This window comes from Siniperca chuatsi, linkage group LG17, assembly GCF_020085105.1.
Source record: "Siniperca chuatsi isolate FFG_IHB_CAS linkage group LG17, ASM2008510v1, whole genome shotgun sequence".
Lineage (NCBI taxonomy): Eukaryota > Metazoa > Chordata > Actinopteri > Centrarchiformes > Sinipercidae > Siniperca > Siniperca chuatsi.
In genome coordinates this window covers 19,824,627-19,850,525 of record NC_058058.1, presented here as the reverse complement: position 1 = coordinate 19,850,525, position 25,899 = coordinate 19,824,627, and the positions used below count along the sequence as shown (strand labels likewise).

The window sequence follows — 25,899 nt, the reverse complement described above, 5'->3', positions numbered from 1 at the left end:
ATATCCCCTGGGGAGTCCTTCCTGTTAACGCTGTTTTTCGAGGAAAGCAATTGATAAAATCCAGAACTCAGCACCTTCAACAAGGTGCTCGCCCAGGCTCCAGTGAATGTAGCCATATGTCTTTTCAGGGCGGCAGCCACAGCGCTCTGCAATACGGCACTCATTTCCAGCAATTTACTGAACTGTCTCAATGACGATAAGCAGTTATCTATAGCAGGAAAGGGGGTTTATGGGAAATTTAAGTGAGACAGGTTCTCATAAAATAAACAGCTTGAACTGTGTGAGGTCAAACAAGAACTGCAACAAGCAGCTGAAAAACAGAAACTTGATTTTTTGTTTTCTTTTGCTGCAGGTTTATCAATTTTATGATTTAATAATAATAGGAAGACTATTTCTCAGTCCTCAGAGTGGAATGTGTTTTCATTGTGGGCCGCCTCTCCCTGTGTCAAGGATAAATTGGCAGATATTGTTGAGAGAACAATCCAGACTGAAGCTGCCCAGAATGTCTGTTCACAAGAACTTGGCTGGCATCCCCGTGCAGTCTTGTTTTCTCAGTGCAGGTGGGTGGGTGGGTGGGCGCATGTGTGTGCACTTGCCTGCATGTGTCCACGTGATTGTTCATGTGTGTGTTTTCACAAAAAGCCAGGGGGTCATGGAACAGATTGCACGGGGCGACACATATCGGCCCTCTGCTGCCAACCAAAGCCAGCAGCGGAACAGCGGAGCCCCCTCTTGCATCCATCTTCTTTATAGCCGATCGAGCTGCAGAAGTCCAACGCCCTGCTCTATTCTTTCCACAGAGTAAACTCTCACATCCTGTTCAGTGAAGCAAATACAAACCTCCAGGATGAAAACAACAGCGCAAGTTATTTGCTGCTCCAACAGCCTTTTTTTCCCTCTGCACTCAATATCTACCCATCAGAGAAATTACAGCCCTCCTATCAACCTAATAGTGCAGATGAAAGTGATGTTTTGGCTACATGTTCCTCTGTCAAGACAACAGGACATTAGTAAAATGTTCACATCTAGACTATTTCCCAAACTCAGGGCAATCAAATCAGACACACACTGCTCTCAGAGGATATTCCAATAAAAGATTGACAATGGAGATATTTGTTTGTGTAAAGCTGTGCAAATAAAATGAGCGGGACTCATTAGCTGGGAGGACCCCAATCTTTGTGACAGGTCATCCTTAACTGTTATACATGCAACCTCTGGGATCAGCTGCCATTCTGACTGTGTTTCCTGACATTGTTGAAGTCACTGCTGATGCATTTCCTTATTCTGTTGGTGTAGCCACATGCCACTTGATCACACACAAAGAGAGGCAATTTCTCCGTTTGGTGAGTATACACACACACACACCACCTCACACAAGCTTTTAGACTGTAAGGCAGTTCAAAAGTTCAAAGTGCCTTCAAGTGGTCTCCAGGCTCCAGCAGGTCTTACGAAAGACCAACTGTCGTGCCCAGAGGCAACTCTCCCTTAGAGAAGGTCTTACAGCCATGCCCTGCACCAGGCTCTGGGGGGTCTTTAAAGGGCCCACTTATGTGCCAGGCCTGTCCAAAATGGGTTGCTCTGTCGTCATACTTCCTGTCAGCTGTCCTGCCGAAAGCCATGCGCATCTCTAGGAAGCACCCTGAACTGGCAGAGAAGGAGCTCACACACACAAACACGCACTCAAGACGTTAGGAATGACCAACATGACCTCATGTCACAAAACTCAGACTTTCACACAAACACACACACACACACAGACACACATATAAACAAGGGACCGGCAGGGCTTAAAATAGCAAGCTAAAGGATGAATGAGGTTATCGAAGTTATGCAATATCTCTTGATTTGGATGCAATTGGAAATAATGGGCCTTGAATAGCGAACACCACTTTTCAGGGATTACTGTTCATGTAGTGTATGTATGTGTGAAAGGCATACAACGTTGTGTGTGTCAACTCTTTGTTTCACACAACGTACATACACACGTTACCGACACACGACTTTCTCTGTATCCATAACAATGTCACGTCCAAGCACCCAGTCCTTAATTTGGGCATTTGTGCTACTCAACAAAACAACACAGAAATGCTTTGAGCAGTTCCTAAATTTAAACTCTGGACAGGAAGTGGGTCTGTATCTGTTTCCTGTTCCAGTATTGTTTCTCTGCAGCGATTGGTCGTTTCGGATTGTTCACCCTGACAATGGGGCTGCAGTGGGCATTGTTGCATTGTTTTGTCCCGGCTCCCTCCCCTGTGTTTTGTTGACCTAATGTCACGGCTGCCCCATCAAAGGACAGTGAAGGATAGTGTTGGGGATAAGTAACGCATTACAGTAATATATTACTTTTAGCAGTAATGAAGTTCGGTAATATTATTACATTTACTATGTCAAGTAACATGTTACCACCCGAAATTAAGTGTTAATTGTTCCTTCCACAGTGCACCACCAGAAAAAATATCCCCTGAAGAATCCTGTTGCCGAAATTCGATGGCTGAGATGGCTGCGGAGTCAGACTCTACGTTTTCGAAATGGGTAGGCAATACTCCCATTACATTCAGTTTTTCAAAGAAAAGGACAAGAACATAATAGTCAAGTGCAATACATGTCTAGGGAAGCCGAGGGAACTCTCTACAGAGAGAAATAGCACAAGTAACCTGAAAAATATTTATCCCTATCTCATTTATCTCAGTTTATCAGACTTTGATCCTTTGTCGGCCTGCCTTTGTCTAAGGCTGTTCATTTGTTTAAAAAGGTCTAGGCCATTTCTATAACTATACACTGTCACCCACCACTGGATTTGTAATTAACTGCAATAAACTTGACCTTCTGTGCTTTGATTACCTGCTATGAAACAACATTACCTTCTTCCATTTTATAATGCCTACTCGCACTTCCGCAGTTATTTCGGTGAAAGTAAGGCAAAAGTAGTGTAATCAGTAACGCATTACACTACACAGACAGTAATATTGTAAAGTAACTTATTACTTTCAAATGAAAGTAACTAGTAATATGTAATATATTACATTTTGAAAGTAACTTGCCCAACACTGGTGAAGGATGAGGGAAATGGGCAGAGTGCCGGCTGTGCGGCTGGAGCCACTTAAGAGGGCTGGTACCACTTACAGCTGGCAGAGAGTGTGTCTTTGTGTGTATATGACGTGGGGTGGGGTGGTTTAATAAGCTTGTGCATGTTTATTTGGTGGTCTCTCTTAAGCTATTGGTTGTCAAGATGAATAACAGGTAGGTTTTAGGACTTGTTGTACCACTATTGTGATATTGAGTGAACTCATTAACAATGAGTCAGATGACCAAATGCAACGTGAAAGGGGTCGCGCATAGTGACAAATCCACAGAGAATAATCGGCAAACTCTACAGTCCCCCTCAGCTCTATGTAACATTTTAGCATCTTTCAGCTCATTGTTTTGGTTTTACATATTGCAGCTTTACTGTTTTGGTTCACTCTCAACACTCTCTCAACAGATAAAGTTAGCAACTAGCTGGTGAACGTAGTGGAGCATGTAGCAGGTAAATAGCAAGGAGTTGGTGGAGACCAAAAGCGCTAAATGAGGGTGAATAATGGACTTACATTTGCCAGGTGGCCAGAAACACGACTCATAGTGAATGCTAATGTTGCAACAGCAACCTTTACAGTGATAATTTGTCAATGTTGTGTTTTTAGCTTGTTCTGCTGCTCCTTTAGAAAAAATAAAAGAAGGAAATTAGGATTGAATTTACTTCCAAATGTAGCTCTAAGAGGAAAACAATAATATATTGGATTCAGCCAAAATGTTTTTCAAAGACAAAATTGTGTCGCGAGTATTTTCTCTGCACAATCAGCACCTTTCAATTTGAAAGGATTTTCCCAAAGTATGGTTGATCTGATGTCATACAGTATTAACTTGTCCAACCATATAATGCATCCTGGCTGTCAGAGAGGTTTAGTGGACATTTTTCATTCTTTAAATGTCCCCGTGAGAATATATGTGCAAATGTTTTTACTTTGACTTCCCCTACAAGTGTGAAACCCTTTATATGTTTACGCTTAGGCTTCTTGTCTGTGTGTAGGTTTGATACCTGTATACCTGTATTCCTGGATTGTGTGTATGTGTGTGTGTGTGGTTGTTTAATAGGGGATGTGGTGCCCTTCCAGCAGGCAGACAGCTCTATTGTTCCTGCAGCAGAGGGAACACAGTCTCCAGCCTGTCCACTCAGGATGTTGGCTTGGAACTCCTTAAAAAAAAAAAAAAAAAAAAAAGGAACAGCCAGCATCACCCGCATCCATTATCCCTATCATCCAGCAAGAACAATGGAGCACCTCCAAACATCCCCCTCCTTTCCCAGGAGCCTCGGTGCTCAGTTCCCACAGTACTGTCCAGTTCTGCGAAGCTGTGCCATTGTTAGACGGCGACCTGTCCGCTGATTGTTCCCAGGAGGACGCACACACCTTTCACACGCCACACTCCATGTAAACTCTCTCTCTGCCCCACCTCCACATCTCCATCCTCACTAGATTCAGATGGAAACCAGCTTGAAGTAATTGAGACTCTGAACATGCACAACCGGGGTCACCAGAGTGGAGCAGGCCATTCCACTGATAGCAAACTTAAGAGGGGAGTATAAGCTGATGACTGCCGATAGCACGGCATTCCTCACTCCGGTGCCAATGTAAATCTGGGCCTCATAATCTTTCCCTATTTCACTAGCTGGCAGGGTAATGTAGCAGAACTTATCCTGGCACACTGGAAAAGTTATCATCCATTAAGAGAGCTCCTGGGGCGCGGGAGAGATGGACCTTTCTGTTTCATTATTTAACACAGGAAAAGGCCGCAGGACTGGAGTAAAAGTGTCAACAAAATAATTATTAGAGTTCTCTCTAAGTGCATGTGAGTTATCACGTGTCTGATTTAAAAAGCTTCATAAAGTTTTCTCATTTTGTAGCATTTACAACACCTATAACTTCTCCGTCTTCAATCAACGATAGATTCTTATTAAAGTCTTTGTTTCCAGACCACATCGCTGCTCTTGTTTTAATAAGGATAACAAAGACTTTCTTGATTGAATATGTGGAAACTTTTCCCTCCTTCTGCCTTCACAGGGAGGGCAAAGCTCATGTCAGGTAACAGGCAACATCATTGAAGTGCTCATGTTGAGTCACAGTCTTCCTACGTATTCTTTCAGCGCTTTATTATTCCAAATATGACTTATTTTTAAACATGACTTAAATTATCACACAGGAAAAATCTCCACGCTACGAAAGTGAATAATTGTTTTTGTTGGACTTGTATATAAATCTGTGACACTACGACCAGATTGTGATATAAAGAGAAGAAAGCAGCCCTTAAAAGGATAAAGTCAGTTTTAGCCTCATGATGTTCTGCTGATGCCTGTGTCAAAAGGAATGTTTCCACATATCTGTGTTGTTGTACACATAACTCTTAAGTGGTAAGATGCATTTCAAAATGAACAGCAACACCAACTGTGATCTGTATCCAAACGCATAAATAAGGGCTATCCACACTGCATCACTCACCACAGCAATGTTGGCTTGCACATCATTATGCTTGTCCAATGACAGCTTCATCCAAGTTGAACAGAGTTACCTGTGATAGGCCCTGATCTTCAAACATGGCTTAACTAATCCAGGCTAACATGCTGTTATGAGGCTAGAATGATCCTATGAATTCTCATCCAGCTAACTGGGCTCTTTGAACGCAGTTCTAGGATTGATTGGTTAATCTTGGAACAGTGCACACTTATTTAGAAATAAAGGCAACATGAAGAGAGTTGAAACCATGATTAGCACTCATTTGATTGTTTGAGTGCTGCACTTACATGAGGTTCCCTCCCAGCATGCACTGGGGCAATAGATTTGTGGACAGCATCATTTTGTGCGTGTTCTTGTATTGTTAGCGGTATAATTGTTATGCAATTGGTTATTATCAGTCAATGCAGTTACACAGTGAGGGATTTCAACAGTGTATTGAAAAGAATTTTTGTTAATTTACCTTTAGTTTATAAACTTATTCCAATTCAAAATAAATAAATGCACTTAAATACACTCTAAGTATGATGCAAGTACAATTCATAAATTTAAGTGTTGAAATGTTAAATAGTTTAATGTCAGGTCTTGTGGTTCCATCTGCCTTATAACAGTCAGAAAGTCTCTCTCTCTCTCTCTCTTTTTTTTAAAAAAAAGGTAGTTTTTTTTTCCTATTTCATTTTGTGTATTTTATCATATTTAGGTAACTCTTCATTGTGGAAATTTAATTGTGATCATCATGATGGTTTCTCAGTAAACTACGACTTATCTAAAATCATCATTGTTAAAAGAAAAGGAATCATTTGGATCTGAAATTGACTTCACGTATGAGCGTATGGTTCACCTTAAAAACACTTGGTCATGAACCAGCTAGCTGTGAGTAAGCCTGCACTTTTGGAGGTTTGGGCTTAGGGACTTGTTGCTCACACAACAGCTGCAGATACAGTTTAAGCCAACTTTTCAAATGGATTGGTCTTTTCTTGAATCGTTCTTTGCCAGAGGTAGAACAGACAATTATCCACAGGTCAAATTCCAAACGGTGAATGAGTTGAATGAGCGGTTTCCCCATTTACCATTGCTTTGTCTATCATGTTCCCTCGAAAATAACTTCCTTCTTGAAGCTGAATGAGCAGAGTCATTACTTCCTTCCTTTGACTTTGATGTTACTTTCTGTCCTTGGCAGTAACATTGTTTCATAATCAAGTGGGATCAGATATTTGTTCTGACCTGAATGTAAAACAATGCTGCTGAAACGCAGTGACGAAAACCAAAACTTTTGTTTTATTACTTTGTTTGGAAGAAATCAGACGATTCTTGAAAGAAGATGCCAACATTGACCGAAATGTTAATATCCAGTAGCATACACTTTCAGCAAATTTCCTTTATTTATCAAATTTTTCAGTAACATACATAAAACTTTTAGTGTGCAATCCATCCAGACTTTCTAAAATTAAAGTGTTGTGTAAATGTTCCAGACAAGAGGACTAAGCAGCTTAAACTTCCTGAGAGACCTCCCACACTGCTAACTTATTTTTGTCACATACCATCAAAGGTTACAGGAGATAAAAAGAACTACAACAAAGAACTGCCTTTCTTCCCCCGCTTTTATGTTCACCGTCACCAGAAGTCCGTTCTCAACATACAGAAAAGATTAAAAGGAGAAACACTTTACGACAGGCTTGCACCATGATTCAATTTTTTTTGTTGTTGCAAGAAATGCAACATTTTTGTGATTTAACAGCAAAGATATAAGACATAATAAAATGTGTGTCATAGTTCCACAACTAGATTTAAATAAAACAGAAAACGACCAATTCCCATCAAACCCTGACATCAGTTCAAAGCAGTGTCTTGCTTTAGTTATCAATCAATGCAAGTGCAACATCAAGGGGAGGTCAACAAATCACATACAGCACATATAAGCTATATTTGACTTGATAAAAGACAAAGTATGTTTTTCATTACCCTCTAGCTAGCTAGTGTCTGATATTTACACAGGCAAGCTGATGCTTTTGGGTGGCCAGCAGTGAGGGTATGTCTGAGGTGAATGGGAAGAATGGGTGTTTTTGCCTTCTGGTTCACCCCTTTGCTCCCAATGCACTATTCTCCTGCTGAGAAAGGGCAACCGCGAGTCTCTCCCACCAACACGGGTTAGCTCTTTTCAGGGCGGTTCCTGTTCAGAGCTGCTCTAGGTGTGAACTCCAGTTTCTCTTTCAGGCTAAGCACCTGGGTGCTGTCCATGCCCACTTGTTCCTGCAGCTTTCTCTCCTCCCTCAGCTCCAGGATGCCCTTCTCCTCTCGAGGTTTAGGGGTCCCCCTGACAAACCACTCCAGGTGGTAGCCCACTGCTCCCACCACAAAGGCCACAGGGAAGGTGACATAAGGGGCATAGGTCCGTACCGCTGTCCAAACTAGAGGCCACATGACAGCACACCGCTTTGGCTCCCAGGTGCTTCATAGGGGAAAAAAATTATGAAGTTGTAAGTGCATTTTAGCTTACATTACAGGATAATTACAGTATTATAGTAGGAGGGAAAAGTGAAGAACTATTCACACACAAAAAAAGGATATTCGAAATATTACCATACCTCACTAGTTTTAGAGATTTAAAATGTGACAAGCACTTCTTCTCACTTTAAAATAACATTTTAAAATCACAGGGGAAAGAACCCTGTTGAGGAAACGTTTTTCACATTTTAAATCATCAAATCAAACTAGTGAGATAATAATAGTCTGCATTAGTCATGAAACTAATTTTGCAGTATTTTCTATAAATTGTGGTGATAATTGAGATGTCTGAAATGGGCAATAACGCAACCCATACAGGTATCTGCAATATTTTCGTAAGGTATCCATGCCACACGGAAGACACCAGACATCAAGGCCTGTCTGTCCAACGAGCAGGCCCAGAGCAAAACAGTCCAAAAGTTTAAGTAAAAAAAAAAAAAATTAAAAAAAAGACAAGACCCTAAGTAACTAGCAATGCCAACGTGGTGTTAGCCTTTAATGTAACGTTTATGTAACTAGCAACGTTGACGCTACGGTCTTTCGAGGGAAATGTAACGTTAGCATCATTAAACATTTAACTAGCTACAAGTTAAAATTCTATGATAATATGCAATTGTTCGTGTGTTGCTTCTAAGCCGAAATGAAAAGCGGTTCTCCTCGATTCAGAAAGGGCATTTATTTATGTCTGACGCCGTATGGTTTTCTTTGTACATAAGCAAGAACAATTACATGGTCAAATTTGTTATGGAGTTTGGCATGTCGTCGGCCAACCGTGAACTTAACCAGACAAGGGCGAGAAACAGGGCTCGTACGAACTTGACACAGCATCTGAAACAATGAAATAATAGCTAACATTAAGATCTGTCTCTACATATTGAATTATGTAGTTTAACTAACGTTACTGCGTAAAAGTCATTTTACGAAACAGCTCGTAACAGGCTAACGTTACCTTGTTGTAACTTAACAGTAACATTAACGTTACATTCCGAGCAGTGTCACTCTAAAGTTATAACGTTACCTGCACCTGTTACGTTTGTTAGGAAAATAAAGTCCGTGTGGTGCTTATCTCTCTAATATTTTGATAATGACGTTACTTTAGTTCACTAGTCTTCACTAACCTTGGCACGTTGACGCAGCAGCGGATCAACGTAATTTCCGTGTAACGGTCTGTAACCTTCCTGGTTAAAGTTCATTGGCTGATGAGCCTCGCTGCTTCTTCTTCTTCTTCTTCTTCTTCTTCTTCTTCTTCTTCTTCTTCTTCTTCTTCTTCTTTTGAAATTTTATGGCGGTTGGCAAATAGCTTGGCGCATTACCGCCACCTTCTGAAATGGAGTTTGGATCTGAATGGTCTTCTTCTAAGACTTGTCTTTTACAAAAAACTAAATATTGCCCTGTGCCCCACATGTCCTGAGTTCAGTTGAAGTAACATTCCAAACTTGATGCAATCTCTTCCCAGTCTGTTTTTTAGCATCTGTCTTTCCTGCGGGTACCTAGGACAATTGATAATTACATGTTCCACTGTTTCCTGTATATTACAATACTCACACATACCAGTCCCATGTTTACCAATTATCTAAAATGTGTTATTAAGACCAGTATACCCAAACCTCATTCTCGAGATAATGTCTTCTTCTTTTTTTGTTCTACTAGTTTCCTTCATTTCTACTTGCCTCTACCTACTTTCTTTTGGATAATACAGTAATGTCTACCTTGAGTTTCCATATTCCAAATTTCCTGCCATTTCTTTTCGATTTCTACTTTGATTATGCTTTTAACTTCAGCCTTACGATAATTTACTGTCATATTTACTTCTACTTTCTTAGTTGCATCTTTTGCATATTTGTCTGCCAGTTCATTTCCCTCTACCCCTATACATGCTGGAATCCATATGAATTTCACTATTACTCCTGTATTCCATAATTCTGAAGATAGTTTGGGTTATTTCCAGCATAATGTCCTGTCTTGCTTCTGCCTGTATACTCTTGAAACTGGTTAATGCACTCCTAGAATCTGAACCTATTAAAACTTTGCCTGGTTTGACGCTTTCTGTCCACTCAAGGGCTAAAATAATAGCCAACATTTCCTCTGTAAATACTGAAAGGTTGTTACTAACTCTTTTATTTGACACTACATTTAAATCTGGTATTATGAATGCAACTCCTACTCTATTACTATCTACTTTTGATGCATCAGTGTATATTTTAATACACTCAGAGTAATTTCCCTCTACATATCTGCTAACTGGGTTCCTATCTATATTTCTCTCTTTCTTCCTTTCCAGAAGGTGCAGGTCCACCACTATCTCTCCAATACCCAAGGTGGGACAACAGAGAACAGTACAGTGGGGCTTAACAATATATCCCCTGTCCCTATTCCATTCGCTGTATTTCCTATCGTCCAACTGAAGCTCTTGATCTGTTTGTTTTTCTCTTGGCACGGTTTTAACAACTTCTGAGTAGGGTGATTTTCCTTGTGGCCCTTTCAGTTTGCCCAGTATGTTAGCGCTAATTTGGTTCTTCTGATTTCCAGTGGCATTTCATTCATTTCCACCTGCAAGGCTGATACTGGTGTAGTTTTTATGGCACCACAGCAGAGTCTCAAGGCCTTGTATTGTATCTAACTTCTTTAATAATGTTTTTGATGCAGATTGGTAAATTATGCTGCCGCATAATGAAATCCTGCTTGCTCCCCGCTCTCTACCCCTCAAACACCTTAAAATATTTAGTACCTTTTTACACTTTTCAACAATTTTTCCAATATGAGTAGTCCAAGTAAGATTCTTGTCGAACCAGATACCTAGATACTTGAAACGCTCTGCTCTCTCTAAATTCTCTCGATAAAGTTCAAGTTTGAGCCTCGCTTTGCTGTAACCAAGAAGGTTTTACCTGCGTTTTTCTCAGTGTTTTACCACCGCCTAGTGGTAAACATCGTACACTACTTTGAGATGAGGAATGCCAAAACATGCGTTTACATTTTGTTTATTGTTTTAGGAAACACAAAGGGAATCAACAATATCTACTACTACTACAGGTACTGATAGTAGATCGTGCCAATAAATTGTGTAATACTTAACAATAATTAAGTTATAGACAATAAATAAAAATATGTACATTCAGCTTCAGATGATCATGTAAATGTGGACTAACTGAAATGAAACCAGACTTTCCTGGTTTTTCTTTTTTCTTATTGCAGCATTAATAAAGTAATTTATTCGTTTGTGTATCCTGACAACTGAAACAACATTTTCCCCACAAGAATAAATTGAATTTTATTCAAATAGGTCTTATTAAGCTGTAGAACTAAACAAATAACCTAAAAAGCATGTGCTTTGTGACTATACAGTCAAATGCAACTGTGTTCTACATGGATGTTTGTCCCTTCCACGGCTTCCATGACTGGGAGCCTCAAAAATACCACCTCTTTCTGTGTCCAAACATTGATGGCATTCTTGCACAAAATCCTCCTCTCACAGAACACTCATGAAAGGCTGACAGATCTGTCACCAGTTTTGTGTCATACACTGACAAGGCGTGAGCTACCCCTCTTGGATGACAAACCCCTCAAATGCCACGATAGTTTTCTTTTTTAAAAGCACATTTTGGCTCAATGCAGACAGAGACACATTCAGAGGCTTGGTATACCGTATAAAGACACAAACTGTTTTAGTTGCTTTGCTTTTGTTTACTTTATGAGGGATGCAGAGAAACTGTGTATATTTCAGTCACCCAGCAGTTGACTATAGGGGGAAGAAATTATTCCTCTATGCTACTGTGGTTTCTAGGTAGTGAATCTGTAAGCGTTCTCTTAAACCTCTACATGATTGATGACACTGATATTTCAGCTCCCAGGCCCAAAAGTTTTCCATAAAACTATACCAATGCAGTGTGCAGGGCACAGGGCTGATCTATAGCGATTGGCATGCAGCCTGTCATGGAGTGATGACCAGTTCTGACTCATTGCTCATTTGTGCAGATGCAGAAAGTTTAAAAAAAATGAAGCTATATCCAAATTTGTACATTATCATTACTTCAAATGACTGCTGAAATTATTGTGATTAACAGGATTCTGTGTGGGTGATTATGCTTCATGCTTCAAAATGATTCTTTTAAGCAGTTCCTCCCTCTATGCTGTCCATCTTGTAGTTGCCAGAACTGGCATTTGATCAGTCCTGTCAGATAAAGTGAAATGTGCTCATCCCCTGCGGGAAAACAACATCACTAGTGCCAGTTCTGCTTTACCAGCAACCATAGCAGTGCCAGGATTATTTCATCAGATCCTGTTTATTAGTAAATGAGATTCAGAGCTGCACTAGCCAAAATTTGTGTGTAAAAATAAAACCATTTTATCAATCCAAATCACAAACTGGGGCTGACAAGAGTGGAGCGTCACATCCTCACTAACTGAAGCTCCATAGAACTGCTCTATTTGCCCAAGCTAATTACAGATGTCAGGCATGGTTAGTGGTGGGAAATTTCATCATTACAAAGAAAATGACAATCAGGACTTTGGTTAAATCACTGCTGAATCACATAAGCCAGAAAAGGGGCTGCTGCAAAGCTCTCTATGGGCTGAAACCTTCAAGCATGGTGCACTTTTGGCCACACTTGTGAGTGTCCAAACACGCATTTTTGAAAGCGGTCCAGACACTAAACCACATCCATGTTCAGGTGATGTGTCCACAGAACGGTGGGGTTGGGGGGAATAATGTGACACAAAGTGTGCTTAAGGATCTGGGACAGCTAAGTTTAGCCTCAGATTAAGATGGAGGGAGAGGCGTAAGGAGGAGACAGGGGTGGGGTATGACCAAAAGAGATGCACAAGAGAATTTGATGGCTTCCCTCTGATTTGGGAAGAGACGAGGAGAGGCAGGAGGACTCTTGACACAAACTGTGATCAAGCAGAGTAACAGATGGTGAGGGAAAGAAATGCCAGATGTGGAAGGGGAAGACAGAGACTCTTGCTCTTTTGTGCAGCCAATCTACCCTACAAAGGGAGACATGAGTAGCAATTTTGGGTATTTTGAGGTCAAAGGTCATGAGTAGGGTTTGGATTTCAACTAGCCATAACTGGTAAAGAAAATATAGTCCACTACAGTAATAACTGCACTTTTGCTGGAATAAAATATCAATTCAATTTTTCCTCCATTTAAGTACTCACAGTTACTGTTCTCGCAGAAAAAAACCTTAAACTAAGCTCATGGAAATGTGCCAAATTTGTCATATTACTGTAAATATGATACATTTGGCACATTTCTATTACCATGGTGCTGCATTTATACAATATTTACCCTTTAGACACAGATTAAACACTGCGTACAGTATGTAGCCTCATATATATATATATATATAGATATATATCAAAACTTAAAAATGTAGGGAATATATTTTTTTATTAGTGTGAATGGTTTTCAATCAAGAATATGAACACATCAAAATGTGATACAAAAGCATTTATTTGTTTTTGGCATTCCGAACCATTTTGGCATGTTTACTGATTATATCTATATCTGTAGACTGTCACAGACATGAAAGAAATAAAAACATTTTGTTTAGCTCAACACCTCCTGTACCTGTTTCAAATTAAAAGCCCTCTAGCGTTTCTGTGGACAGAATGCCTTCATTCTCTGTCTAAACTAAATATAAATGAAATTTCTAATGAAATAAAATGAAACATTCTATAATTGATGGCCATTATCAAAGGCAAACTCAGTGTAGAAAGATAGGGCTGGCGGTAGCAGCGCCGCAGCAGCAACGCTGTCTGTGTGGACACAACACGCGTGCAAACCGCAGCAGTTCAGCGAGGTAGCTGCCACGCACAGGTAGAGGTAGGCGGTGTGGCCCGGGCGTTAGGCTTTATCTACTTACAGCAACAAGCCATGGAATAATGTGTACTGGCTGATATACTGTATAAATACCAACAGGTGGGGGCACTTATGAGAGAGCATTGAAAACTGAGCAAAAAATGACCTGAACATGGAATAATACTGTGAATCCACAGTTCAGAGAGACTGTCAGTGGAATGAGGCTCACATGAGCCTGGTGATGGCTCCAGAGAGGAAATCCTCATAGCTGAGGCGGACGTTTCCCGTCATGGCAGTGTCTCTCTCCCTGAAGGCCTGCGTTGTAGTCTGGAGCTGGGTGCACACGTGGATGAAGCGGTCTAGCTGGATGCCGGGTCGCCCGCCTTGCACGGTGAAGCGCTGCACCAATGTCTGAGAAAACTGGGGACTCAGGTTGTAGCCCATCTGAGCGAGGGCTGAGGAGAGATGAGGGATAGAGGAAAGAGAAACAAGATTCATTTCAAGATTAATTTTTAAGTCTTGGGTTTCATTCCGTATTTCAATTAACTGTAGCATCTTTAACACAGGGTTACCTTGCTGTAGCTCTGTGCCACTGATACAGCCTGAGCGGTCTCTGTCATATTGCTGAAAGAGCGCTCTCCACCGCTGCATGAAGTCCCACAGTGCTGAGAAGCCAAACAGGTCCATTTGACCTGACCGCGTCTTGTCAAACATGTCTAACAGGAAATACAAAACACAGCATGTTTATTCGAACACGATTTGGACTGTTTTCTTTGGTTATTGTTCCACGTTCTTGCGAAACAGAGCACAAATGTGAAGGGCATTTTTTTTCGGCATGCAAGCCCATCGTCCATCACCATGGATCTTCTCCTTGTGCTATCTAAAGGTAGCACACAGAAAGTCACACATTTCTCATTATGGTAATGGAACACATTAGTCACTGCCTGGCAAAAACAACTGGAATGTAGGGATACACAACTGACAGGCACCAAGACAAACATGACTCAGTCATTTTTTTAGGCTGACTCCTGGCTGCTTAAATTTCTCCTTTTAGAAACAGAAAAGATTTCTATTTAGAAGTTTGAGAGATTTAAGTGGCTAATCACATATAAAACCAGCCTACTTTCTTTGTCCCGCTACTACTTTATTAATTTGTTTTTCCTAAATAACTTATTTTTTTTCCTTTACTGTAGCCATTTAGGTCACCAAAAAACACTGTCAAAGCATTTATAACCAATTCGTCAACTGTATGACTTACTGATCATCATTAGGCAGGTCTCGTCATTAAAAGCAGACCAGTTAGAATTGACAAGTGCCTGCTTCAGCTCCTTTTGATTGATGAAGCCACTGTGGTCCGTGTCAACAGTCTGGAACCACTGGTACGCCTCTGGGTTAACACCAGGAGGGATGTTACCTACAGAGAGGGAAAGTAAGAGAAGTAGTAGGATGGTGAAGAAAGGAGGGCTGGTTCAGACTGCCTTTGAAGATTATTTTCTTAGCATGCTCTTGTTTCCATCACTGTTTTCTTCTTCTTCTTCAATCCGTCTGAGCCACCTAATTTGATTTATTCTCTTTATCATTTCCCATCCTTATATTTTCTACCAGTTATTATTTCACTGAAGCTCTCAAGCTTTGAGGAGCAACGGATACGTGTGGGTGGAAAAAAGAAATATTAAAAGAGCGAAGAAAAAGACAGTGAAGATTCTTGGAAATTAAACGGCTGCCTCCCTCCGATGCAAAATATTTATTTATTTATTGAACGATGAAGAAACACGCTTCTACTGTCTGACAGATAAAACTGTGCTGACTGTCAGACAGAAACTTAATCATAAAAAATAATACATGTGTGCTTGACTCAATCTTTTGGCTTTGGTGTTAGAATGACTATAACATGGAATATACTTTATATATAATTGATATGCTAAGTATAATTCCTACAATGAAGTACATTTTATATGCATCTAACAGTTTGACAGTTTAACAGTTAGCAGATAGAGTACTGACATGTTACTCGCTGGAAGAATGTGTGGATAAGAGAATAAAACATTACAATTGTGTGAGATTATACCAACAAACACATTTCATTAAGGTTGAAATACTGGTTTGTGACAGCTGTAAATAACAGCTAATAATTCCATTATCCAATTTATTTCATTAAAATACTGTATATTCTTCCAGTAAGGGAAAAACAGCTGAGTTCAGGATTAATGAATCTCCCTACATTTGCGAAAACCTTTTGGTATTCTGCTAAAGAATACCTCCCCAACCTTATACACATGCTCAGTGTTTCATATAGCACAGGTTGTGAAAAAAAAAGTTAGTGGCAGGGTCAAGGGGTTGAGGAAAAGTCATCTCAGCGAGAGGGAGATGGTGTCGGGGCAAAAGGCCATTACCTGAATACATAGAGGAAGAGAAAGGGAGTGTTAGAAAATACGGTGTGAGAGGAGGGGAGGAGTGGAGGGAGGGCTGATTGTCAGAAAAATTAATGGGGAGAGAGGGACAGGTGACACTTCAGGCCAGACCCTGATGGATTCTGTCCCTGTGGGGAGCGATAGCAACATAGGCTATCAGGTTCTGACTTAGGCTTAGCTGCTACAGGAAACAGTGTAATCACACACACACACACACACACACACACACACACACACACACACACACACACACACACACACACATACAACTCTTTACCCATCTGTCTCTTACTCTGTTTAGCCCTCACTCAGTATTACTGGAGTCATCACTCCAGCCATGTAATCCAGCTGAGGGGCACAAACTGAACCCTGTCTCTACATGACTGTCTGGGAACGTAAGTCATTTTCTATCCATCATCCTGGCAGAGAGTGAGGGACAGAGAAAAGGAGAGAGAAGCAATGAAAAAGGGGAATGAGAGCCTATCTGTAGTCACCTCATGTTCAGAATATGCCCGTCCAACTTCCCCAGGCCAAGGTACCGCAGAAGCTTAAACAGCTCCGGTCTCAGCCTATAGTTACCTGCAGGAGCATGGTGTCCATACTGTCCTCCATGTGGTTGTCCCCCGTAACCCCCATAAGGCCCGCCGGGGGCACCCCCTGGTCCAGGCCCATACTGACCTCCCTGACCTGGGGCTCCATAAGCGCCATACGGACCTCCTGATGGATGTGATGCAGCTCCGTATGGAGCTGAGGGGTGATGCCCATAGGGACCACTGCCTCCCCCGTATGGAGCACCTGGTGGTGGGTTGCCTCCTCCTGGATAGCCCTACAGTGGCAGACAAGGGCAAAGTTTACTTAGACTGTATGATAAATACAACAATAAATGGGCTGTGTGTGGCTAGATGCAGCTTCTTATAGCCTTTCTTGTGAGATGAAAAAGGCATGAGCATCAACAGTTAGAAGCATTACATTCTGAGTACCACATATATACTGTAGATAGACTAATGTAGGCAATATGCATAGAAGAACTCTCTACCCAGTAGCGAAAAGTAACTAAGAACATTTACTCAGGTATTGTACTTAAATTCAGTTTTGAGGTACTTGTACTTTACTTGAATATATCCATTTTCTACAACTTCGTACTCCACTAAATTTGGAAATATTCTTTTTACACCACTACATTTCTCTTGCAGCTACAGTTAGCCTGCAGGTTAAGATTTGACTTAGAAAGCATGTAATTAGTTTATAAAATATGATACATTGTTATATATGAAGCTACCCAGAATACAAAGTAGACAAAACTTGCTCCATTCAGCATTTCAATGCTGCTTACAGATGAATGCATCAGGAATAATAATCCAACAGTTTAATATACATAAAAGCCTAATATAAGACTCTGGATGGGGTCGTTTTCACTACTCTTACTTTTTAACTTTGAAATTTTGCAGATAATACTTCTGTACTTTACATGTGCAGGACTTGTAGTCGACTATCTTTACAGTGAGGTATTGTTACTTTTACTTTTGCTCTTAAAAAGTACTAACACACTGACTTCCACATGAATAAACAAGACATTATCAAGACTGCCCTGGTCAATTAAGAAACGTGAATACTATAACAGTTACATACTGTTGAACTATAACTCCAGCAATGTTAGCGCAATTTACATATAATATAACGTTAGCAAAACACACGGCTACAAATAGCAGCAATTAACATTGTTTACTGCTATCCATAGCGGACAGATGAATGGCTAACGTTAACGTCACTTGTGTTTCTATGACATAAACCATTAGTTACGTTATATCAAGGCAAAAAAACAGCTAATACAGTTATTTAACAATAGCAACATGTTATTGTAATGAACATAGACCAAACACACAACGCAGTATTTTGATACCTGGCTGTAGTGGAAACTCATGTTTGACAGACTTTACTTCCTTCAACAAGACAACCGTGAAGGTGGATACATCACCGTCCGGCTCACGGTAGCTAGCTATTGGTGTATTTCCGGATGTATCAAAACCGCACCCGCGTCCCCTGATTGGACGGCAGAGTGGAAAAGTGATGACGACAGGACTCACCATGCCCGTCACTGTCAGGAATATTACCCAATGCTTAGTGAGTTAGCCACTCACTAATTTCACTTTATTTCAGTGTATATTATTTTATCTCATCTTTATTTTTTTCTAACAAAATGTCTCTTTCCCATTCCCATACTGTATCTTCACAGTCAGACATAAGCCCTTCATCGATAGCTATTAACTGTTTCATGTGTGATAATTGTGAAAAGTTTTTCAAAAAGAACAAAGGAGACATACACACTGAAATATTTTAACAGTGACATAACTTTATAGATCACAACAATAAATAGAAAATGTAAAACAAAATGTATTATCTAAAATCTTACTTCATTCTTTTTAATTCAAATAACCACATTTGTGGGTACAAAAGATATCTGGAATTTGTTCATAAATAGATCATACCTTCATTAAGCATTCATGATCTAATAGTGTGAGAACACAAAATGTCAAAAGGATTCAAAGTAACTACTGAACAATAAAGAGCATTTTCTTCGTGATGCATATATCTGAGAACAAAAAACCTTTAAGTGATTTCTACTTTCTGATTTCTGTGTTACCCCTGAAGGAAGAGCTCTGTGTGCATACTGTATTTACATCACTGGGGGTCTTTTATACGGATAGTTTTATTTAACAAGTACCTGATATAACAGATTCCAAAAAATTCTCTAAACCCTTTAACTTCCTCTGTAATCATCCTTTTTGAGGGGTTAATTTGCATGCACAAGGCGTGCATTACTGCAGAAAGTCATTTAACATGATACAATTTACAAAACAAAAACTCTACTTTGCTCAGTTTTTCAACATGACCGCTGCCATATTGTACATTATTATTTCTTAGATAGCCACTCCTCAGGCTTGTAGTTAATACAGTTGTGGATAGAGGCTGTAGGGTCCACTGTGATTGACTTTTTGGACCTGAACATCTGCCTCTCTGCCTCAGTCTTCCTCCTAATGAGTTTGTGGATGCGTTTGTAGATGAGGTAAACCATCTCACAGATACACAATAAGATGCAGACAGCAGAGGAGACTACCATGAAGAGGGTGAAGATCTTCTTCTCAGTGGAATTTGATATGTAGCAGTCCACTGTATTGGGGCACGGCACCAGGGAGCACTTGGACAGGAGGGGCAGGTCGTAACCATCATAGATGTAGTACAGGAGGTAAAGGAAGCCAGCATCAAAGCCTGCCTTGAAAATCAGACTCACCTATGAGATAAATGAGAATTAAAAGACACATTTTTCAGTCACTACTGGTCTGAGTTGGATTATAACTGGAGGAATGATGCATTTTAGAAAGAAGACAAGTGACCTAATGCAGGATCTGTAATAAAAAGATAAACATTTTCAACCATTGCTTGCTCATAACTCATATAGCTTCAGGACAATTTGGAGGGATGGTGAAGCGTGTTTCTGAATGGGCCAAGAAGTGCAAAAGGTGTCCAAACTGTTTTTTCTTATGACCAGGAGAAAATGACTAACTTCAGTTTGGTCAATCCACTGCATTGCTGAGTCTGTCATCTACAGCAAGGCCAGAAATAAACTTTCATTCCCTACGTGCTTACCAGGTAAGTCCACCACAGGCCCCCACGTTTCTTCCCAGGGTTAACATACAGATGAGCACCCTTGTGCAAGGCGGTGTACTGCATGTTCTTCCTCTCACGATGCTTGACGTGCCCCACCACCATCAGTGATGGACAGGTGATGAAGATGAGCTGCAGGGCCCACAGGTGGATGTGGGAGATTGGGAAGATGTGGTCGTAACACGCGCTTGCGCAGCCCGGCTGTGCCGTGTTACAGGCAAAGTCCTTGTTGTTCCACACTTGCTGGGCCGCCACCACGAACACCATCACCCGGAAGATGAAGACCATGGAGAGCCAGACGCGGCCAAACACGGTGGAGTACTTGTTGACCCCACTGAGGAGTGCCTCCAATGCAGACCAGTTCATGACTGCTGCCTTAGAGGTGGAGGAGGGGACGGAGGAGGCTAAAGGAGATGAAAGAGCTCCTCAGAAGACCAGGCGGGGTTGGTGGGATGAGGTTCCTGATGATCTGAACCTGAGCAATGGAAGAAAAAGAAAAATTTTAGTAATTCAAGCACTTAAAAGTGAAAAACTCTCTCTCCATTTGCAGCAAGGTTTAAAGGTCCAGTGTGTAGGATTTAGTGGCATCTAGCAGTTAAATTGTTTGGTTTGTCCGTTCTGGGCTACTGTAGAAACATGGCGGTGCAACATGGCGGCCTCTGTGGAAAGGGACCCGGTCCCTATGTAGATATAAAGGGCTCATTCTAAGGTAATGAGAACACAATGATTCTTATTTTCAGGTGATTATACACTAATGAAAACATACTTATGAATATTATATTCCATTTCTGCCAATAGCTCCTCCTAAATGTTACACACTGGACCTTTAATGGGTACTCCAGTGATTTAATTTTGCACTTTCTTAAATTTGGGGGACTCAAGAGAGACAGATTTAAAAAGAAGGATCCTACATCCTAAATCCTGGATCCTACATTTCCCATGATGCAACCATCTTTTGTTACACCCTCCCTGCCTGGTAAACATCCACATCTTTCAAACTCCACACTGCCAGTTTATAATGCAGACTTTGTGTTATAAACCTGTAGACTCCAAATCCAAGCCGACATAACCCTGATGACACCACCATGACATTATCAGGGTTATTTTCTCAGATTGGACAAAGCTCCTCTGTTTTCACAGACTGACTAGTACCCCTAATGCACATAAACTGAAGCTGATGTGTAAAATAAGTTGAAATGGTGATCAGCTGTGAGGAAACAAAACAACCAGACATCATTTTCACAAACATTTTCCCCGTCGTAACTGCCCGTATTTACACACAGCTACCTTTTCAAAACTGAATCATTACACATCAATGAGTGAGTCATCATTAGAGCCTCCCTATGCTGAAAAGACAGACCAATACTCTTGACTCTATTAGTCATGTATTTGAATAGTGTGGCTGATCATGCAGACGCAGTCATCTCTGTAATCCCAAATGCCCATTGCAGTCTTGGTTCTTCAAAGGACTGTTAAGTGATAGCATTTCATTTGTTAATGTTAAGCATACCATAACCGTACCATGGGACTCGTGCTCTGAAAGAGAAAGGGGATTTTAGTTGAAATATTACCATGTGGATTTAATGGTCTGATCGTGTGCAGACTTTAAACATGGAGCTGTTGTAGATCCCCTGCATAGTTAGCTGGCTCTGTGTTTCTTTGTGTGTGGGTGTATTTTCAGATTACTTTGGCTGCATGTGTATCCTCTTCCCATTTTTTTCTCTCTCTCTCTGGGGTTTGGAGGTGTGTCGTATGTTGCTGTGTGCATGCATGTCCATTACAGAATGTGTGTTTAAACCTGAAAGAGATTTAGAGATTTAGTTTGGGTTGGGAGTTTGGGACAGGTATGACTGTTGAGTGAGGAGTGCAAATACCATTGAAATACACATTAGATTTTGTTATGTAAGTGTACACATAAGGAGGATCTGCTGCTACATAAGGGTTAAGATTTCTAAAAGATTTCTTTTCAAAAACAGAAGAAAATGCTTCTCTTATACATTAACATCTCATTCTGATGAATGCCCACGGCCTGACAGGGAACAAGTTGGATAACAGCCTCGCTGTTCACTGTTCCATTTCAATTCTGTCTCGTCTAATCCAGAGTATTTGAATTCAGAAACACTTTCCTTCAGCATTTCGGCATCACCATCGACATATTGAGCTGTCAAATGAGTTGCTATTTTCTCTGTCATCCAGCTTTTCTGACTATTAAATTACACAGCATAAAAAGACTTGACTCAATGAATGCCTTCAGAATCACAACCTAGGCTACTGAAAGGCAGACACATTCGATCACTGTTGATGCTACCTACACTTTATCTCTCCTTCTAAGTGGATAATACAACCAGTGGTATTAATCTTAAAATGTATCTCAGCCTGTGCCTTTGGGACTATGATGTTCCTCAGTTTTACACAGAGAACAGGCTGTAATGTGTGTACTTGTTTTGAATCTTCAGGCATGTCATTTTTTTTTAGAAGTGCCACAGAGGCCTGACAAAAATTCAAGTTGTGTGTTCATTGAGCATGTGATTTATCAGTGTGATTGCTTCCCAATTTCATAAAAAATGCCCACATACACAAACTTTGAAGTGACATTCAGATGGAAGAAAAAAAACGACAACACTACATCTTGAGATGGCAAAGCTGGACCACAATTTGTTTTCCTATTAGCTCTAGATTGCAATGTTGCCTTCCCTGCCGACACCAGCCGGCCTCGTCTATCTCTTTGCCGTGTGTTTGTCTTTCTCTTTGTTGTGACAGATGAGGCATATCATGCTTTCTAAACTGAGAAACCTCAGGTTATGTGATGCATTTGATTCCAATATCCGTACTCAGTGCGATGCAAATGCAGCTCTAGTGCATGCCCCTGGTTTTATTAAGAGTCTTACACAATGTGCCAGAGTTTCAATTCTTATGAGGGAAATCAACAACCATAAACATTCTCATCACACAAACAGGTGTAGGCAGGGATGTCCAAATGTGCCAACATAATTCTTAGTTAGAAAATACCCATTTACACTTACATTAATTGATCTCCATTATGTCTACAGCTATATCTAGCTCCTTGTTTACAAATTCATCTCATCTGAAATAGTTAAAGATCCTTGATTGTGACTTGCTCTACAGGTTGAACTGCAACATTTTTGCAAGACTGTATGAGTCAATGCTCCTTTTTTTCATTTTCTCTTTCTCTTTTTACCTTCAACCTGACTTTGTTCCATTTTTCAAAGTTACAAGTATCAGCCGCAGGAGTAAAGCACTACAATCCGTGTATAGTTTTATTCGCAATACTTCCAGTTATCTGTCTTTGCAAATCTCATTCTTTTGTACGCACCAGGGCTGAGCTCTTTCTTGACATACAAGATCTTCCCTCGTTGTAGGATAGAAAAGGAACAGAATGAACAATATTCCTGCTCTTTTAGTGCCCTGTTTTCTTACACTATCTTATGTCCTCTTGAATCCCTTTTAGTATTCATCTGAAAGTAAAATAACATTCCAAAATTAATCTACATTGCATCTATTTTCTTGGTCTAACACTTCTTTAAAATATCGACAAAGCACCTTACCTTAGACACAGAGCTTCGATGCTAACTCACTTCGATATTATGAGGGGGTTGGCCTTGAGGTGTGGACTTGCTGGAAGAGTTCAAGTATGGGAGGATAGGTGGAGTGTCACATTGAGATACTTATATTTATACTCTCACACACTGGCAATTCCAATCTGGACTTGTTTTGCATGAGCAGAACTGCCTCTGGGTATTTTGAGGGAAGACAGAGAAGTGACAGAGAGATAATGTCAGAAAAAGGAAAGAGAAAGTATAACAGACAGCTGGACATGGGAATGGAACATGATGTGATAATGATACTTAGACCAAAAGAAAATGTAATCAACAGGCAGGATAACCAGACAGGAGACATATCTGCATAGTGTAAGATGCCTGCCGTAATGACTCCAGTCTCAGCCAACTCGGTGGTTTCTGAGGCCACAGCAGGATGCTCACCCCTCATGGACTGTACTATACCATACCGACTATACATATGGACACTATTTGCACTCTTTTTATACATGTTATACTATATTGATGCATACCATTACACATAGATCTTACATATTTTTATTAGTATTCTTAGTATTTTTTATTGTGTTCCTTATCTATTCATTATTTATAATTCATTTTCTATTCCCTACATATCTCTGCCGTTGTGAGACTGAAATTTACCCTCGGGGGATAAATAAAGAGCTACCTACCTACCTACCTAATGAGCCCACTGATGTCAGCAAACACACATGATAAACAAAAACATACCCATAATCGCTTAAGGTATTATATTCAAATTTCACAAACTGTCAGTCCCACATTTCCATCTTCTCAGCCCTTACACACACATAACATAACCAACATTTACAATCACATGACCGCTAATCCCTGTAGGAAATAGTATAATAGATGTGTCTTCATGGCCATCCCATTCATTCCACAGGTGGGAGGGATTTCTCTAAATAGATCCAGAGCTGTTGGGGTGGGGTTATGTATTGCTTGTTTGTTTGTTTCTTTCTTTAGTTTCCAGGTGATTATACAGCAATTGGAAGCAAATAGGCTAACAAAGGTACACTTACATGTGTTCACATAAAGTACACTCATGTACTTCATGTGGAAGCATAGAATAATAAGATAATAATAATAAAAACATAGAATAATGTTAAAAGTGTGCGAGAGAGACATAAAGGAAACACAAATGGCAGACCTCTGGTTAATTACCAAGTTCAGTTATGGCATGCCAAACTATTTTTAGACAACCTTACTTGTAACATCCTCATAAGCCATAAAGCAGGTTTTTCTTTCTTTCATTTGGTTTCTGTTTTTACATTATACCAGTCAGCCATTTTCAAAAAAGATTGCACTTCGCTCAAAATAGTACAGTCTGCACAAGGCTGAATTCTGCAATAAATATTATACTATCTTGCAGTGAGAGGAGGCAGACAGGAGAAAGATCAGACAGGGAGAAAGATGAATGCCTTTCTACAAAGAATATGTTATGCCCTCCTCTGGCCTCTAGAGAATGCTGATGCTCCATCATTTTATTACAGGTTTTTTCCCTGTCAGACAGAGGGGGGAAGAGAGAGATGGAGAAATGTTAAATAGACAGAGAAACAGAGGATCTCATCTCTCCCATTAAAACTAAGTAGCCTCATCGTCTGTGATAAAGAAAGAGGCAGCATCCAAGAAAAGCTACAGAGCTGATTGTCAATACTAATATTACTCTCTAAAAACAAGCTATTCCAGATGATTTGATTTTACTGAGCAACAGATTGCACACAGAGTATACAGTACATGCACATGATCAGCCAATCAGAGTGAGCCTATTTAACTCATATAGCTTTGCACTAAATGAGGTGGGAGCAATGTCCTCATCCACTACGTCTTAAGTAGCTTGGAATGAACATTACATGTGGACGTGTTTGACAGGTGAACCTGTGAGTGCTGGCTGATTAATGGTTGGTCACAACAGTTCCAAGAGTTACCATTGATGCAAGCTCCAAGTTTAACTTGCAAAGTTAAAAAAAGCAACTCTCTTTCACTACCCTCCTAGAAAAAAATATTATTACATTGTGTTGGACTTGTAATTCTCTCTCTATACATTTCTGAAGCATTTTATCTCATTTATATAATTTTTTTGCTAACAGAGCAAATATGCTACTAATGGTGTTAATGTGACAAGCACAAATACATTCTCTTCCAGTCGGACTAAGGAATGAGCACTATGAAATATGACTGGAACAGATCCCTGGCTACCTTATGGAGGTGGATCTAGGTTCTGCACTAGGTACTGTACTGCTCTGCAACACATTTTTAAGAAAATTGCTCATGGATTTGGAATAATGCTCAATTCCTGTATTGCAGTGTATAAACTTGCAAAAGACGCAGCATGTCCAAAAAATGTGGAACAAACAGGATGGCAGCAATGATCATGGATG

At 40.3% G+C, this 25,899-nt stretch overlaps 3 protein-coding genes across 10 annotated transcripts; all 3 read right to left on the bottom strand.

Annotated features, from left to right (window-relative positions):
• Positions 1-6,903: 6,903 nt before the first annotated feature.
• On the bottom strand, positions 6,904-9,302 carry smim12 (small integral membrane protein 12). Of its 4 annotated transcripts, none has more exons than XM_044171291.1 (2): positions 9,167-9,302; positions 6,904-7,992 (listed from the first exon to the last, which is right to left on the bottom strand). In XM_044171291.1, the coding sequence occupies exon 2, from the start codon at positions 7,962-7,964 to the stop codon at positions 7,692-7,694; it is 273 nt and encodes a 90-aa protein (XP_044027226.1). In that variant the 5' UTR covers positions 7,965-7,992; positions 9,167-9,302; the 3' UTR covers positions 6,904-7,691. The 4 variants fall into 4 exon arrangements, with proteins under 4 accessions (XP_044027226.1, XP_044027227.1, XP_044027228.1 ...); XM_044171292.1 differs by having other exon boundaries at positions 9,067-9,210; XM_044171293.1 differs by having other exon boundaries at positions 9,073-9,204.
• Positions 9,303-13,482: 4,180 nt separating this feature from the next.
• pef1 (penta-EF-hand domain containing 1) lies at positions 13,483-18,315 on the bottom strand. Of its 2 annotated transcripts, none has more exons than XM_044171285.1 (5): positions 18,160-18,315; positions 16,839-17,085; positions 15,107-15,262; positions 14,421-14,564; positions 13,483-14,303 (listed from the first exon to the last, which is right to left on the bottom strand). In XM_044171285.1, the coding sequence occupies exons 1-5, from the start codon at positions 18,178-18,180 to the stop codon at positions 14,074-14,076; spliced, it is 798 nt and encodes a 265-aa protein (XP_044027220.1). In that variant the 5' UTR covers positions 18,181-18,315; the 3' UTR covers positions 13,483-14,073. The 2 variants fall into 2 exon arrangements, with proteins under 2 accessions (XP_044027220.1, XP_044027221.1); XM_044171286.1 differs by having other exon boundaries at positions 16,938-17,085.
• Positions 18,316-18,604: 289 nt separating this feature from the next.
• Positions 18,605-23,650, bottom strand: gjb9b (gap junction protein beta 9b). Of its 4 annotated transcripts, none has more exons than XM_044171287.1 (3): positions 23,489-23,650; positions 19,905-20,397; positions 18,605-19,548 (listed from the first exon to the last, which is right to left on the bottom strand). In XM_044171287.1, the coding sequence occupies exons 2-3, from the start codon at positions 20,286-20,288 to the stop codon at positions 19,171-19,173; spliced, it is 762 nt and encodes a 253-aa protein (XP_044027222.1). In that variant the 5' UTR covers positions 20,289-20,397; positions 23,489-23,650; the 3' UTR covers positions 18,605-19,170. The 4 variants fall into 4 exon arrangements, with proteins under 4 accessions (XP_044027222.1, XP_044027223.1, XP_044027224.1 ...); XM_044171288.1 differs by lacking the exon at positions 23,489-23,650 and adding an exon at positions 23,257-23,464; XM_044171289.1 differs by lacking the exon at positions 23,489-23,650 and adding an exon at positions 21,609-23,210.
• Positions 23,651-25,899: the final 2,249 nt, after the last annotated feature.

What these genes read in the sequence shown, in the direction of transcription:
- smim12 (XM_044171291.1), bottom strand. Translation starts at nt 7,964, where the DNA reads ATGTGGCCTCTAGTTTGGACAGCGGTACGGACCTATGCCCCTTATGTC.
- pef1 (XM_044171285.1), bottom strand. Translation starts at nt 18,180, where the DNA reads ATGAGTTTCCACTACAGCCAG. An exon ending in TGAGTTTCCACTACAGCCAG is followed by an intron (nt 17,086 to 18,159) that starts GTATCAAAATAC and finishes CTGCCACTGTAG; the next exon opens with GGCTATCCAGGAGGAGGCAA. An exon ending in GACCTGCCTAATGATGATCA is followed by an intron (nt 14,565 to 15,106) that starts GTAAGTCATACA and finishes ATTTCCTGTTAG; the next exon opens with ACATGTTTGACAAGACGCGG.
- gjb9b (XM_044171287.1), bottom strand. Translation starts at nt 20,288, where the DNA reads ATGAACTGGTCTGCATTGGAGGCACTCCTCAGTGGGGTCAACAAGTAC. An exon ending in GCCTGTGGTGGACTTACCTG is followed by an intron (nt 19,549 to 19,904) that starts GTAAGCACGTAG and finishes TTTATCTCATAG; the next exon opens with GTGAGTCTGATTTTCAAGGC.